Genomic DNA, 17,026 nt, shown 5'->3' with positions numbered 1-17,026 from the left:
TACGTAAGTAGTTAGTATATATTATTACTAACTACTACTACTTAACTTAACTAACCTACTACCTACTAAGACTATTAGTATATAATAATTAATATAGATATATATATATATATATATATATATATATATATATATATATATATATAATTATAGCTTGTAAAAATAATTAGAAAATTGTTTAGTTATAAATTGTATAATCATTAAAAATTAATTTTTTAAATCACAGTGACAGGATGATTAATGACTATTTCAGGTAATTAAATCCGCGTTAGCGTATTTAAATATACTTCGTACTCTCATTACGTAAATGTCATTACATAAATAACTTTTTATACATACAATAGATTGTAAACAATGAATATAGTGTGTAATTGTATAAATAAATAACAATATTATTTGTCGTAACAATATTTTGCATGTCATATTTTAAGTAAAATTTAGTTTTACTTTATCTGTATTTTCAAATTTACTATATATGTATTCTTATATATGTATTCTTATATATATATATTCTTATATATATTCTTATATATATATATATATATATATATATATGTATTCTTATATATACATTATAACAAATTTCCTCAATAAAATTATTGATCTTACTCGCAGACGTGATTTTCAATGCGCGTATTTAAAAACTGTCCAGTATACGTAAAACTTCAGGCCTAAATATCGATTACACGCTGTTTCTACCTGTTGCCGCGGCGGCTGCACATTATCACAATAATACACGACAATACATTGTAAAGATCACTTGTCGTATCATGTACTGTTCAATTTCTGCGCACGCGCTGATCATTACAACTGCGTGTGCGACAGCGAAAGAATAGAAGTTCAGTAAGTTGACTACCTTCGTCAGAAAATCATGGGGGATGATCTAGCAGATAATTCTAGTATCTCTCCGTACTTAGTCAATAAATACAACGAGTATAGTATCCAGATAATACGTTGGATTCTCAAGGCAATTAGTGTATGGCCGCGTTCCGTCAACGCCTCACTTATCGAAAAGATCCGCTCCGATTTCGCAATATTTATATGTTACTTCCTGATAATTACTACCATGGTACCTAATGGTTTGAGTATGCTCATCGATTCACAGATGTCTTACGAGACCAGGCTACAAAATTTCGGTCCGCTCACCTTTTGGTTCATAGCGATGGTGAATTATTCCTGCCTCCTGATGCACGTTGACGATATACACAATTGTGTGGAACACGTGAAAATGGACTGGCTGATCATCAAGAGATTCGAGGATCAAAAAGTGATGTTAAAGAGCGCCAAGTTAGGTCGATTCATCGCCGGTTTTTGTGCCGTGTTCATGCACTGCGGTGTGTTCTCGTACAATGTCGTCCAAGGTCTCTCTAAGAGTATTCTGTACATGGAAAATAGCAGCATAGTAGTTCGTGGATTACCTTATCCTTTCTACAACAAGATTCTAAACGTGCACTTCAGTCCGGCATACGAGTTCGTATTTTTTCTACAGTGTCTTTCGTCCTTCGTCGTCAACTGCGTTACGGTCGCAACATGCGGCTTGACAGCAGTTTTCGTGATGCATGCGTGTGGCCAAATGAAAATCATGATATCCTGGCTTGAAAATTTCATTGACGATAAAAAAGAGGAAAGAACTTCTCTAAGGCAAAGATTTGCAATCATTGTGAATCACCATTTAAGAATCTTGAGGTGAGCTATCTTCTTTAAGTATGGCTCTTTCAATATTTTTTAATCTGCGCTTTCATCAAATCTAATCCAACACAATTAAATAATAGTGCAATAAATATAGTTAATGTCAGCAAAATTTTTTAAATGCAAATGTTATATGCTTAATTTATAACATCTACATGTTTTTAATTTATGATGTGTGAATTTTCTATTTTTTAATGTAAAAATTATATAATAAATGTTGCGTACTAAATAATAACTTAATAAGATTAAAATTGCTGGAAAATAATTATAATCGATTATGCTCTCTATATTTGCAGTTTTGTATCTCGTACAGAAAAAATTATGAATGTAATATGCCTTGTAGAATTAATTGGATGTACTATGCATATATGTTTCTTAGGGTATTATTGCATTATGGTATGGAAATTATTTCGGAATATATGTATACTTTATATTATTTCGTTTCAATTCTTCACATTTCTATCGTTTAACTATATATATATCACATCTTAATATCTCTTTTAGGATTTTATTGATGGCAATCATCAAAGTATCTTATCACATTCGATGGTATTATCTTCGATTACTTTTAATATTTTTATATTTTGTTACATCGGGGAAATACTTTCTGAACAGGTAATATTTAACTTAAAAATTTAACAGTAAGAAACTATACACTCTAATTAAAAAAATTATAACATTACTTTCTAAATTTTATAGAGCGATTTCACTTTAAAGAATGAAAATGGAGCCAGTCTTTAAGAGAGCTCTCTTTCACTCTTTAGAGTGAGATTCAATCTAAAAGTTTTAAAAAATATAATATACATTCGCAAGATTGAGATTTATGTATTGGAATTTACGTATTGGAATTTATTAAGATGCAATATCGCTGGTTTCTTTAATCGAATTATAACAGGTACAAAACGGCCTTTAGGGCGAACAGATCGGTAAATCTGCCTATATGACAAACTGGTACCTCTTACCTGGAAAAACTGCCCAGGGGCTCATTCTGATAATTTTAAGATCCAACGCTGTCCTTAAGATAACTGCCGGAAAAATTGTTCAGCTCTCATTTTCCACTTTCGGTGATGTGAGTATGCAAAAATACATACAATCTATGCATATATATAAAATATATACAATTTATATACTTGAATAAAGAATGGTATAATTTTTGTATTATTGACATTTTATCTGTAACATTGTGTAATATAGTTGTATAAATATTTTAAGATACAAATATTTCTACAAAAAATAATCAATTTTTAAATGCAGATAAGTAATTTCTAATTGCTTTAGGTAATTAAATCTGCATTAGCATATTTAAATATACTTCGGACTGTACTGCTTACGTAAATAATTATACAACTTTGGCATGAAAAAATAACAATATGCAAAATAAGCAATTATTAAAATAATAATAAAATAAATATAGATATTTAATAAAAACTTTATGTAATATTTGTTTATGTTGAATAAGTACCTATTATCCAGATCACAAACTATAAATTAACAAAATAGTATTCTTGTTTATTAAAAATTTATTTAAAAATATATGATATAAATTTTAATTATAGTTAATTATAAAATTTTATGAGATTATAAATACGATGTACATATTTCCACTAAAAATAATCAGTAGAATTGATCAATGTCGATTGATCAATGACACTAATTCCTTGACCTCGATTCTACCTATTATTAGCTGAGATGTGAGGCAAATAACACACAAGTCTCACTTTATAAATTCTGAAGATATTGGCAATATGTTCCAAGTAATTATTTTTATGTATATTTATATGCATTTTGCGTATGTAAAAGTACACTTATTGAAATAAATTTATTTAGCCAACATTATCACTGTATTGTATTTTCATACATGCTGCATTATAATAATAGTCAATAGTAATTTCAAGAAATATTTTAATCGTCGTTTAATTGTCTGGTTGCACCAATGTTACTTTGACTTTAAGCAAAGTTTAAAACTCTCTGTCTCTATCTCTCTTTTGCTTTAAAATGAGACAAAGAGAAAATGAGATAAATTTTAAACTTCGTTTAAAATCAAGTAATATTGATACAATCCTTAGAGAGAAATTTATATTTCAAATTTGCTATTACACTCTTTTTGAAGATACACTCATTTCCCGTTCAAGATACCAAATGCGAAATCAAATACACACAGAAGATTCTCCACCGATTATGTTAGAAAATACTATGAAGTAGGAAATATGTTCTCAGTATATTACATATTCTCCTTGGATGAATAACGGTTAGAACCCTTCTTTCCTATAAAATTTATTTCCTTATCTACATCCCCGCAAAAGGATTTCCATGAAGCACGCAATAAAATTCCAGGAACTATAATCCGTCTCACTAATAATGAAATAGCCAGCAAGCAGAGAGGGACAGGAAGGAATCAATTGCGTTCACGCACGAACGTTTATAGACAGAAGACGCACATGCGCATGTCGAACTGACTGACGATTAATTCACTGACGCTCAGTCAGTTACGTGCATCGTCGCGATTTAGTCATTATCATGCCTGATTATTCAAAGTCAAAGTCTATCAAATCCATAACGGATGGCTGGAATTATAGCATTCAGATGAATCGTTGGTTTCTGAAGCCGATCGGGGTATGGCCCTTAACTCTCTGCGAGACCACAGTGGAAAAAATTGGTTGCATGATTCTGACGGTGATCAGTTGTTTATTGATATGTTTCCTGCTCATCCCATGCACTCTCTGCACTATCCTAGTAGACACTGATCTCGATACCAAGATCAGGATGATCGGTCCGGTCAGTTTTTTCCTAATGGCCGCGATGAAACAATACATCCTCATTATACGCAGCGAGAACATCGACGAATGCATTCGGCACATTCGCGTGGATTGGAGCCGTGTCGCGTTGAATCATGAGAAAGATCGAGAAATAATGGTGAACAATGCTAAGTTCGGCAGGTGGCTATCCTCCATCAGCGCGATCTTCATGTATTCCGCAGGTATATTCTTCACCACAGTGATGCCGATTTGCGCAAGGAGAACAGAGATCATTGACAACGAGACAGTGAGGTCGCTCTCCTTTCCAATTTATCGTGGTCTCTTCGATCCACGCACCACGCCATCCTTCGAAATCGCGCAATTCACACAAGCTTTAGCTGGTTACGTCATTTATACGATCACTATCAGCGTGTGCAGTCTGACAGCAGTATTTGTCATGCATGCCTGCGGTCAATTTCGGATACTCATGCTAAAGCTGGAGGATCTCGCAGACGGAAAAGAGAGGAAGAGTGCGAATAGTACGCATGAGGGAAGACTCGGTGACATCGTGGAACATCATATTAGAATACTCAGGTAACATTGTATATAAAGATTTTATCCGGATTTTATCCGAGCGATACAATCCGATTGTATACAGAAGAATGAAATTATTTGCAATTTTTCTTATAAAATAAGAATCTAACATTATGATAAACAATTAATACAATATTATATACAAAAAAATTTTATAATTGGAGTAAACTTTGCGTTAACAATCCTGATAATTATCAAACAAACATATATCGAAAAATTAATATATTATTATATAATAAAATAAAAAATATATTATGTAAATAGATTTTAGCTTATTTTTAAATTTTAATCGCGTAACTTTCAGTTTTATCGCTCGCACAGAGAAAATTTTAAACGAAATTTGTCTCGTGGATGTAGTCGGATGTACGCTAAACATATGTTTTCTAGGATTCAATATGATGACGGTACGAAACATATTTACAGACAATATTTTAAGTAAGTTCACAATATAGTACAATTACATTTAATGCTCATAACATTTTGATGTTAGCCTTTTAGGAATGGGAACATCGTGAAACATTAGGAACAATGACGTTCTGTTCATTGCTTATATCTTTCACGTTCAATATATTTATCCTTTGCTATATTGGTGAACTCCTTGCTGAACAGGTACTTAAATTGTAATGGCAACTTTCCTCTACTATAATTAGAGGAAAATCGCCGAATACTTACTGGTCATCTAAATCATACTTCATCAATATTTTACATTATTACTTAATATAGACTACATTTAGTAGCATAAAATAAATGAAAAGGTACATGTGATATTAATTTTTAATCAATTTGTGTAGACAACAACGCGATCATCCAATTTTATTATAAATTTTTATATTCTTATTAAAAAAAAAAGATTTATTGTAGAATATTCTACATTAGCATATACATTAATATATACATATACTTGCAATCATTATAAAGATTAAACCGACATTTTTACAAAATCCATCAAGTTTTCTAAATCATACATTACAGAGATAAGATTGATAATTGACAATAAATCTAATTTATATCAATACAAATATCAATAAAAATATATTTGAGTCAATTTTATTTTGTTATTTATCTTTTTATAATTCTTATGAAATAATTATTAAATATTTGATTTTCTTCAATAATTATTAAATTTAGATATATATTAATAATTATTAAAATTAGATATTATTATTTAATATTAGATATTATTAGATAATGTGTATATTGCATAAGATATCTAAAAAACGTCTTTTAAACATCTTTTAGACACAAGACATCTAAAAGATATCTTTTAGATATCTTATGTCTCTATATCTAATATAAATGTTATCTAGGTAATTAATTATTACATATTAATTAATGACTACTATTATTAATCTAATATTTCCAATTATTTTCGTTCATAAATTAAATACTTTCAAAGGATATACGATTTAAAAAAGACTTACAGAAACGATTTAGGCGATCGATTTCCCAAATTTTTACTTTTTGCAGCATATACAAAAAGACTTATTAATTAATTTATTATTGGTGAAAAGTTAAACATGCAATAATAAAACCTTGAGCTAAAATTTTTAATATTTATTTGTGTACAAAACAGTGCTAAATGAAAAATGTAATAAAAAATAGATTAAGTGGTATGTATTCAACAACTCTCTCTACGTTGTTCATTTGAAGAGACTTGAAACATTCTTAGGGTAACAACAAGAAAAATAGAAATTTTATTTTCGCAACTTTATAGTTAATTTCCTCGAACTAAAGGATTTCGATATTTTTTTTTATTGAAGCTCGTGTTAAACTTAACTTTTATATAAAAAATTCAAATTCAATTTTTATAAAAACTTTGTAACGTAAATGACTAAGTTGTTAAATGCGTTAAGAATTGTTGTCTATATACGTCAGATATGGCATAATTATTGCCTATATAAAAATCATCAAAATATTTTTAACAGTGTATACAAATTGGCATGAAGTCTTATATGATAAATTGGTATCGTATACCAAATAAGGGAGCAATCGGTTTGACATTAATAATGGCCATGTCGAATGCCACCATCAAACTTACAGCTGGAAAATTTATGGATTTATCCTTAGCCAGTTTTTGCAGTGTGAGTAGTATTAAAATTATTTTTACTTATACATGAAAATTATTTTTGATTATTTATAAGAAATGGATAGAAGACAAAATTCCAGATTGTTAAAGCGTCCGTGGGTTACCTGAATTTACTTCGTACTTTCTACATTTAATACGATAAAATCATCGTTATCGAGATGTACTATATAGTAACGTTAGTGCGTTAAAAAATATATTTAATAAAATTTAAATACATATACATCAGCATATTTGTTAATAAATCAAGTTACATAAATTATCGCTCACGTAAATATAAACTTAAATAGAATAAATTTATTACGATACTGATAAAATTGAAATTACAGATTAACTAATATTATATTATACTCCCTATAAAATACAATATAAAGCTAAGTTATATACTATATTAGGCAAAGTGCAAATAACTATATCCTACGCACTTATATACTGACTGTAATATTTCCAACGTTCCGTTACGCACTAGAGAAACACCGAGGATGAGAACATCCGCATAATTATTACTATATTACGCATAATAATAATTATTATTATATTACTATATTAGAATTCGTAAATTTTAATGATGTTACGCACTTTCATTCGTCATCGACATAACGATCCTCAGACATGCAATGACTGGAAAAGAGAGACCTATGTGCACGCACGTCTTCCCCTTACGTTATACATAACAGGCATGGGACGCGATCACGACATCATCATTTTCCCGCGCTTGCGTCGCCACGCAGACATCAGGATGGTATCGTGTGCGTATTTCAGTCGGCGTTATACACTACGGACGACAGCATGCGCGATCGATCCCAACTTCCAGACAGGATACACAATATACATTACAAGCATGACATATACTACGCTATGCAGCTATGCCGATGGATCCTGAAACCGATTGGTATCTGGCACATGATTTACGGTCGCTCGTCGCAAAGCGAGAAACTTCTTTCGTTAATACTGATCTTCGTGTGCTTTTTTGGTCTGTGCTTCGTGCTTGTACCTGCCGGTCCATACACTCTATTTCGTGAGAAGGACATTAACATTAAGGTAAAGCTTTTTGGACCTGTTGGATTTTGTCTAACTTCCGCGATCAAATATTGCTTCCTCGGAGCGCGAGCCTCGTCGATCGGAAGATGTGTCGAACACGTCGAGAGCGATTGGCGGATTGTGCGACATTATGACCATCGCAGAATGATGCTAAGGAATGTGTTGGTGGGTCGCAAACTAACGACACTGTGCGTGATCTTTCTTTACACCGGCGGCATGTCTTATCATACGATCATGCCATTGTCTTCCAGAACGAAGACGAATGGCAGCTTCACAAGTAGACCGCTGGTTTATCCGGGATATGATCTCTATTTCGATTCTCAAGCAAGTCCCGCTTATGAGATCATCTTTTGTATGCACTGCCTATCCGCTATGATACAATATAGTGCTACAACAGCAGCGTGCAGCCTGGCTGCAAGCTTTGCGACGCACGCGTGCGGACAGGTGCAGATATTGATGACACTTTTGGATGATCTAGTCGATGGGAAGAGAACTAAAGGTACCAATGTGGAGAAACGTTTAAGATTGATAACGAAACATCATGTGCGTGTACTGAGGTGAGACGAGGAAAACGCCGAGATAGTTTACATAACGCGTTTCTAGATTTATATGGGATAGATACATGGCGCGTTTCTAGATTTACGGCCGACGTGGAGAAAATATTACGTGAAATATGCTTACTGGAACTGGTTGCAGCAACCTTGATTATATGTTTGCTCGAGTATTATTGCATGACGGTAAGAAAATTATGATATAGCAGACACGTATCATGATAACATAATTATATCTTTTTCGAATATAACAAGTTCTGTCGTATTTTTAATATAGCTATTGATTTAAAATTACAATAATTGAAGGTCTTGCTGCAGTAACATAATATGATATACTGAAAGAGTTATTTATTTGTTACAAAAGTTAAATTAATATTATATTTGTTATATTTGTTGCGTTTATGTAATGATTCGTATTTTTTACCTCTGCAGTGTAATTATTTATAATATAGAAAATTTTACTCATCTTATAATATTTGTATACACAATCTGCATTCCGTAATAACTTTCTGGATATGTGTCAAAACATCAAAGAGTATTATAGCATGTATTTTTCTTACCTTTTTAACTTTAGAGTTTACTTTCTCCGTTTTTACGAAATGTGTATTACGTGTCTCATATTGCAGTAAATCCTTTAAATAGAAAGGATCTTCTTTTTTCATTAATAAATTCTAAATATCTAGTTATACATTTGTTTCCTCAGGAATGGGCGAATAGCGATGCCGTGGCCATCTTGACATATTTTATGTTATTGATATCTTTAACGTTCAATATTCTAATATTTTGTTATATCGGCGAACTCCTCGTGGAAGAGGTATTTTTTACAATATATTGTTAATAATAAAAATTTTTTCAGAAGTACAATTATTGAAAATACATAATATATGAATCCCATTTTGATGAATGAATAGTAACAAATATAATATAATTTTGATATTCAATTATTTCTATTTTTATTAGTTTGGCAAAATTGGTTCAGCCGCGTATGAAGTTAATTGGTATGATTTACCAGGCCATAAAGCTGTGGATCTTGTAATGATCATTACAATGTCTTATTACCCACCCAAACTTACAGCTGGCAAGTTCTGTGATTTATCTCTCAATACTTTCAGCACTGTGAGTGTCATAATAACTATTCTTATTGATTAAGTAACTTTGTACTTGTGTAATTTTACACTTGTAAAACTGATGATCTCCACCTTGTTCAATTCTATTCATTTGTTTATAATTGTTACATTATTAAATAATATTTCTGAAGTTCACATTGTTTTTAGGTACTTAAAACATCCGTAGTCTATTTAAATTTACTTCGGACAGTTACGCAATAAAACTTATAATTACAATCCACAAAAAATATACAAAACTTATAATTCTCCTTATTGTTCCTGACAGCAAGTTTGTTATATCTATTCTCAAAAAATAATAAATTAACATATATCACATTCATTATCTGTCATAATATGTCATTCAATCAATTTTAAAAAAAAGATTATAATTATTGATAAAAGAAAAATAGATTATAAATATTGATAAATGAAATTAAACTTACTATTACGATCTGATTGATCGTAAGACAAAAAATGTACTGCGATTAAAAATTAAAATTTAGTATATCAAAAAAAGAGAAACAAAACTAGAAAATTGCAATTGTAAAATAACATATAACATATAGATAATATTTAAAAAAACCATCAACGGTGGATTTTGCTTGAGAGACATCGAGGCTACGCATTGCGTGTAGAACACGTTATGAACTTCCAATCCCTTCACGCTTGCACATCACTGAATGAGCCCACGGACAAGCAATGACCGAGGGGAGAATCAATTGTTCGCATACGCATGACTGAGCACCTGGTCATACATGACAGCCATGAAACGCACATACACGCAACATTGAAGTCATTACTTGCTCGCGCTTGCGTCACGAGAAACAGGATACACAACATACGTTATGAGCATCACATATATTACGCTATATAGTTAAGGTCGGTGGATCCTGCAGTCGATCGGTATTTGACACATAATTTACGGTCGCTCTTCGCAAAGCGAGAAGCTCCTTTCTTTAATGTTGATCTTCATGAGTTTCTTCGGTCTGTGCTTTGTGCTTGTGCCTGCCGGTTCGTACTTTCTATTCTACGAGGACATTGAAAATAAAATCCAGTTTCTTGGGCCAGTTAGCTTCTGTCTAACTTCCGTGATCAAATATTGCTTCCTCGGAACGCGTATCTCAACGATCGGAAAGTGTATCGAACACGTCGAGAGCGATTGGCGGATAATGCAATATCAGAATCATCGCAGAATGATGTTGAGGAACGTGCTGATAGGCCGCAGAATAACGATGCTGTGCGTGATTTTTCTTTACGGTGGCGGCTTGTTTTATACATACGATCTTGCCATTTACTTCCAGAACAAAGACAGACGGTAACTTCACAAGTAAATCGCTGCTTTATCCGGGATATGATCTCTATTTCGATTCTCAAACAAGTCCCGCGAAATTACGAAATCATCTTTTGTATGCACTGCCTGTCCGCTGTGATACAGTATAGCGCTACGGCAGCAGTGTGCAGTCTGGCCGCGAACTTTGCGACGCACGCACGCGGACAGGTGCAGATATTGGTGATGCTTTTGGATGATCTAATCAATGGGAAGAGAACTGAAGGTACCAATATGAAGAAATGTCTGAGCTTCTTAACGAAGCATCACGTGCGTGTGCTGAGGTGAGATGGAGAAAGCGCCGAGATAGTTTACATGATACGTTTCTAGATTTATTTGGAGTAGATACATGGCGCGTTTCTAGATTTACGACTGACGTGGAGAAAATATTACATGAAGTATGCTTAGTGGAACTGGTGACTGCAACCTTGATGATATGCTTGCTCGAGTACCTTTTCTTAATGGTAAGAAAATTATGGCAGTAGACACGCACGATAATGTAATTATAGTTACCCGCGTACTACAAATTTTATCGTACTTTTAATATAACTCTTGATTTAATACTATAATAATTAAAGGGCTTGCTACAATAATATATGATATATATGATAATATTGATAAAAATGGATGAGTCGTGTATTTGTTCCAAAGGTCAGGCTAATTAATATTATATCTGTTATGCTTATATAGTGATTCATTTTTTTCTATCTTTCAGCAATGTAAATATTTGATGCAGACAAATTTTACTCGTCTCATAATATTCCTTATTCACAATCTGCGACTTGTAATAATCTTTTCCGATATGATGAATATCAAAAAGTTTTTGTAGCATATGCAAATAAATATATTTTTTTAGGGTGCATTCAGATTATTATCGAGCCGAAACTCAAGATGAACCTCGAGCCGCGAGTATTTCGGTATTTGTTACGCTCGGCAAAAAGCAATGAAAGTTGTGGCTCTATATTCGGCTCGAGTTTCAGTTCAATAATCTGGACACACCCTCAGAGTTTACTGTCTATATTTTTACAAAATGTGAGTAATTAATATAGTATTGTAGCGAGTACTTAAACCGTAACAAAACGGAAATAGTCTTCTTTTTGCACGGGTAAATTATTAAGATACTTACTTAGTTGTATGTTTATCTTCTCAGGAATGGGAGAATAGCGACGCCGTGAGCATCATGTCATATATTTTGTTACTTATAACCTTAACATTCAATGTTCTAATATTTTGTTATATCGGCGAACTTCTCGTAGAAGAGGTATTTTTTACAGGGCTGATAATAAAAATTTTTTTTCAGAGTATCTTCATCAAAAATTCATATAAATTCTATTTTAAATTCTATTTTAAATAAATAGTATATAAATCCTATTTTAAATAAATAATAATAATTGATAAATAATAACAATTAATATTCAATTATTTCTATTTTCATTAGTTTGGCAAAATCGGTTTAGCAGCGTAGTGAAGTTAATTGGTATGATTTATCTGGCCATAAGGCTGTGGATCTTATTATGATTATGATGAAGTCTTATTATCCACCCAAGCTTACAGCTGGCAAATTCTGTGATTTATCTCTCAATACTTTCAGCGCCGTGAGTGTAATAAATAACTGTTGTTATTGTTTAAGTAATTATATATACTCATAATTCTATATTTGTAAACTTTCTTAATCAATTCTATTCATTCTTTTATAATTATTACATTATTAATTCATGTTTTTAAAGTTTACATTGTTTCTAGATACTTAAAACATCCGTAGTATATTTAAATTTACTTCGAACAGTTACGCAATAAAACTTGAATAATCCTTGTTATTGTTAGTAATAGCAAATTTGTTATAGATTTATTTTTCCTCAAAAAATATTGTATAGAAATCAATAATAAATTGACATATGTCATGTTCATTAGTTGTCATTCAATTAATCTTAAAAAATAGATCTTAATCTTAAAAAAAAAATAGATAAATTATTAATTTAACTTACTATTAAATTAACTCTATTATGATTTGATTGAGACAAGAAATCGATTGTACTATTTAAAAATTTACAATATGAGACAAAAAGAAAACTGCAATTATATTGTAAAATAATATATAAAATGCATATTTATATTATATGTAGTATAAATAATATTCAAAAAGTCGCCAACGATATAGTTTTGGCATATCGCCTGGAAGATATCTAAGTTACGCATTGTGCGTGGACTCGTTATGAACTTTCAATCCCTTCGCGCTTTCACATTACTGGACGAGCCCTCGGACGAGTAGTAGAGTAATGACCGGGAGGAAAGTCAATCGTTTGCATACGCATGGCTGAACATTTGGTCATATAACAGACATAAAACGTTCATGGATGCGATATTGAAGTCATTACTTTCCCGCGCTTGCGTCACGAGAAACGGAACGTTGCGTAACGTTCGCGTTTCAGTCATCGTTGTGCTCCGTGAGCGACAGCATGCGCGATCGATTCCAACTTATAGAAAGAACGCTCAAGATGTACAATATACATTATAAGCACGATATACGTTACACAATGCAGCTGTGCCGCTGGATGCTAAAACCGATCGGTATGTGGCATCCGATCTATGGTCATAGTCCGTCGCAGAATGAGAAGTTCATCTCGATAATATTAATCGTCATATGCTTCTCCGCTCTATGTTTCGTCCTGATACCTGCCGGATTTTATACTTTATTTCGCGAAAAGGACATCAGCATTAAAATCAAGCTTTTCGGTCCGGTCGGCTTCTGCCTGACTAACACAATTAAATATTGTTACTTTGGTGCGCGCGCTGCCGCGTTCGGAAGATGTATTCGACATGTCGAGGACGATTGGCGGATCGTGCATCATCAAACTCGCGAGATAATGCTGAAGCAAGTGCTAGGACGCAGACTCACCACGCTGTGTGCGATTTTCCTTTACACCGGTGGATTGTCTTACTATATAATAATGCCGTTATCTTCTAGACAAGAAATTAACGAGAACTACACGATTAGAATAAACACTTATCCCGGTTACGATATGTTTTTCGATCCCACAGCCAGCCCTGCTTATGAGATCATGTTCTGCATTCATATTCTATTCGCGATGATCTCGCTTCAAATCACAACGGCATCCTGTAGTTTGGCAGCAATTTTTGTGACGCACGCATGCGGACAAATAGATATACTAATGTTGTTGTTGGACGATTTGGTCGAAGGAAAACGGAGCAAGAACACCACGAAAACACCAGGAAAACGGAGCAAGAACGTTAAAAAACGTTTGAGCGCGATAGCGAAACATCATGTACGAATACTGAGGTAAATGGAAAATGCGAGGAAAGTGTGCAAGTAGATATATATTGCGCGTGATTTTCTAGATTTTCGGATAGATACATGACACGCTTCTAGATTTTCAGCCAGCGTGGAGGAAGTGCTACGCGAAATATGTTTACTGGAACTGCTGACTTATACCTTGACTATATGTTTGCTCGAATATTATTGTCTAACGGTAAAGAAAACAACATCGACTTTACGACGTATTATATTGACTTTACGATAACATAGTCTTTCTTAAAGTTATGTGCAAAATAAAGTTTGTATAGACAAGTTTTTATAGACAGTTTTGTTGAACTTTGTGATAGTACGTTTTACCTTCTCAGGAATGGAAAAATAGCGATGCCATAGCCATCTTGATATATTTCATCTTGTTGATATCTTTCACATTTAACGTTCTGATATTTTGTTACATTGGTGAACTCCTCGTGGAACAGGTATTTTCATAATATTTGTAGAATAAAAAAATTTTTCACTTATCTTTTACTGTATTAGTAATGAGTTGGTTTAAATCTGCAATACAAAAAAATTGCAATAGAAAGAAGAGGTAAAATATAAATTTCATTATTAATACCTATATTTTTCAAAGAATATTTAAAATGCTTTATTTAATAATTATGATTTTGTAAAAAATTTTTCAAATGCAAAAAAAAGTATTAAATTTAATAATTATTTACATTAGACTCAGATCTTTCCAATGACCTTATATAACATATATCCAATGATATATGTTGTCAAGGTCATGATACTGAGTGACCTTCAACAAATAGCTGTCGCTCGTTATTCGTTAAAAAATTATTAATAGTAAAAGTTGATAATTATTTCCCTGCTTTACATGATAAATCAAATAATTCTAGGCAGGGAAAGAGAGATGGGATGGACCGATTAAGGCAATACGATTTTCCACGGAGATCCCGTAGTGGCATCGCTTTGTATAGAAAATCATGCGCCCTTAAGCAGGGGGGGGGAGTGGATCTCCCTTTACGTGGAAAATCGGATATCCTTTAACAAGAGAAAGGTGAAGTGGAATTCGCTTCGCATAGAAAGTCGTATTTCAAATCTGTCTCCCTATCTGGATTACTTTTTTCATGTAAAGCAGGAAAATTATTAACTGACTGCAAATAATTTTTTAACAAATAAAGAGCGACGGCTAAAACTTGTTGAAAATCACTGAGGATCATGATCTTGACAACATATGTCAAGATTAAGATCATTGGGGGATTCTGTAATGTAAATAATTATCCTAAATATTAAATATTTTTAAATATAATAGTACTAATTAATTATTTATTAAATGTAAACATATATTTATTTGATTCATACATGAACTATTAATTTAATTAAATTTTTTTATTGGAAAAAGATTTATTTGCTGTAAATAAATGTTTAGTTAGTACTACTTAAACAAATATTTATTAAAATTAAAACATTTGCAAACATTTTTTCAGTATGCATACAGTAGATTATAAATATTAATGTATTTTATATAATCTTGCACATACATTATAAAAAATACAAGTGTATTTATGTATTAATGTTTCGTATTTTCAGTATAGCAAAATTGGTGCTGCTACCTATGAAATCGACTGGTATAATTTATCTGGGAATAAAGCTCTGGAACTCGTGCTAGTCATCGCAATGTCTCATCATCCGCCTAAACTTACAGCTGGCAAATTTATCGATTTATCTATGAATACATTTAGTGCTGTAAGTTTCTTACACAATTATTATTATTATTGCTTAATCGCCAAACTCGATTGTTAATTTACCTATGTATGAGACTTACAAAAAATTTTTTTTTTATTCACTTAGCTCAAAAGTTTTCCATTTCATGCCAAAAGAACACTCCCAAATTTTTATTTTAAAATATTAAGATTTAGAGGTCGCTAGTGAACGATTTTTAAATCAAAGTTTTGATTTTCCTTAATACGAGTATTAAGGTTTGATTTGATACAAAAATGGCTTAATCTGGATTTCAAAAGGATGTTTTTTTGATTGCTGAACACGATGTAAGGCTCTTTAGGAGCCAGAAAAATTCCTACTGAATCTTGTTCTAGGTGAATAGACTTACAATTGAAGAGAAGTAACGACACATTTGAACGGTTGAATTTAAAACTGATAATTTCGAACTAAGTGGCTAATTAAAAAAAAATTTTCTTAGCTACTGTTCGCGCGCGCACGCGTGTGTGTGAGTGCGTGCGTGCGTGCGTGAGTATGTAAGTGCATACCTGCGTGCGTGCGTGCGTGCGTATGTGTATGTGTGTGTGTGTGTGTGTGTGTGTGTGTGTGTGTGTGTGTGTGTGTGTGTGTGTGTGTGTGTGTGTGTACACTCTCTTATTTATATAATTCTGAGTCTTGTCACTTGTTACTTTCAGATACTCAAATCATCAGTAGTATATTTAAATTTACTTCGTACGGTTACAGAATAAAATTTATGTTCCACTATATACTATAGCTCTTACAATTTAAAATTTGCGAGACAGATATTTTTATTATAGATATTGTAGAGGAAGTATTAATAATAAAATAATATATATATATACCTTCAATTAATTCAGATATTATTAATTATTTATTTCATTTGATA

At 32.1% G+C, this 17,026-nt stretch overlaps 4 protein-coding genes and 1 pseudogene across 4 annotated transcripts; all 5 read left to right on the top strand.

Annotated features, from left to right (window-relative positions):
- Positions 1-871: 871 nt before the first annotated feature.
- On the top strand, positions 872-1,690 carry LOC105626540. Its single transcript, XM_012207838.1, has one exon. It carries the CDS (start codon positions 872-874, stop codon positions 1,688-1,690), a length of 819 nt encoding a protein of 272 aa, XP_012063228.1.
- Positions 1,691-4,206: 2,516 nt separating this feature from the next.
- Positions 4,207-7,238, top strand: LOC105626539 (odorant receptor 85c-like). The gene is made up of 5 exons (XM_012207836.1): positions 4,207-5,018; positions 5,323-5,422; positions 5,517-5,627; positions 6,944-7,099; positions 7,185-7,238. Exons 1-5 carry the CDS (start codon positions 4,207-4,209, stop codon positions 7,236-7,238), a joined length of 1,233 nt encoding a protein of 410 aa, XP_012063226.1.
- Positions 7,239-7,959: 721 nt separating this feature from the next.
- LOC105626538 lies at positions 7,960-10,021 on the top strand. The gene is made up of 4 exons (XM_012207835.1): positions 7,960-8,699; positions 8,780-8,879; positions 9,654-9,809; positions 9,968-10,021. The coding sequence occupies exons 1-4, from the start codon at positions 7,960-7,962 to the stop codon at positions 10,019-10,021; spliced, it is 1,050 nt and encodes a 349-aa protein (XP_012063225.1).
- A 749-nt stretch (positions 10,022-10,770) lies between these two features.
- LOC105626537 lies at positions 10,771-12,923 on the top strand (annotated as a pseudogene).
- A 698-nt stretch (positions 12,924-13,621) lies between these two features.
- LOC105626536 (odorant receptor 4-like) lies at positions 13,622-16,868 on the top strand. The gene is made up of 5 exons (XM_012207834.1): positions 13,622-14,424; positions 14,515-14,614; positions 14,766-14,876; positions 15,991-16,146; positions 16,815-16,868. Exons 1-5 carry the CDS (start codon positions 13,622-13,624, stop codon positions 16,866-16,868), a joined length of 1,224 nt encoding a protein of 407 aa, XP_012063224.1.
- Positions 16,869-17,026: the final 158 nt, after the last annotated feature.

This window comes from Atta cephalotes, assembly GCF_000143395.1.
Source record: "Atta cephalotes unplaced genomic scaffold scaffold00005, whole genome shotgun sequence".
NCBI classification, from domain to species: Eukaryota; Metazoa; Arthropoda; class Insecta; order Hymenoptera; family Formicidae; genus Atta; species Atta cephalotes.
Note: the sequence above shows the minus strand (reverse complement) of the source record. Positions and strands in the feature narration are given on the sequence as shown.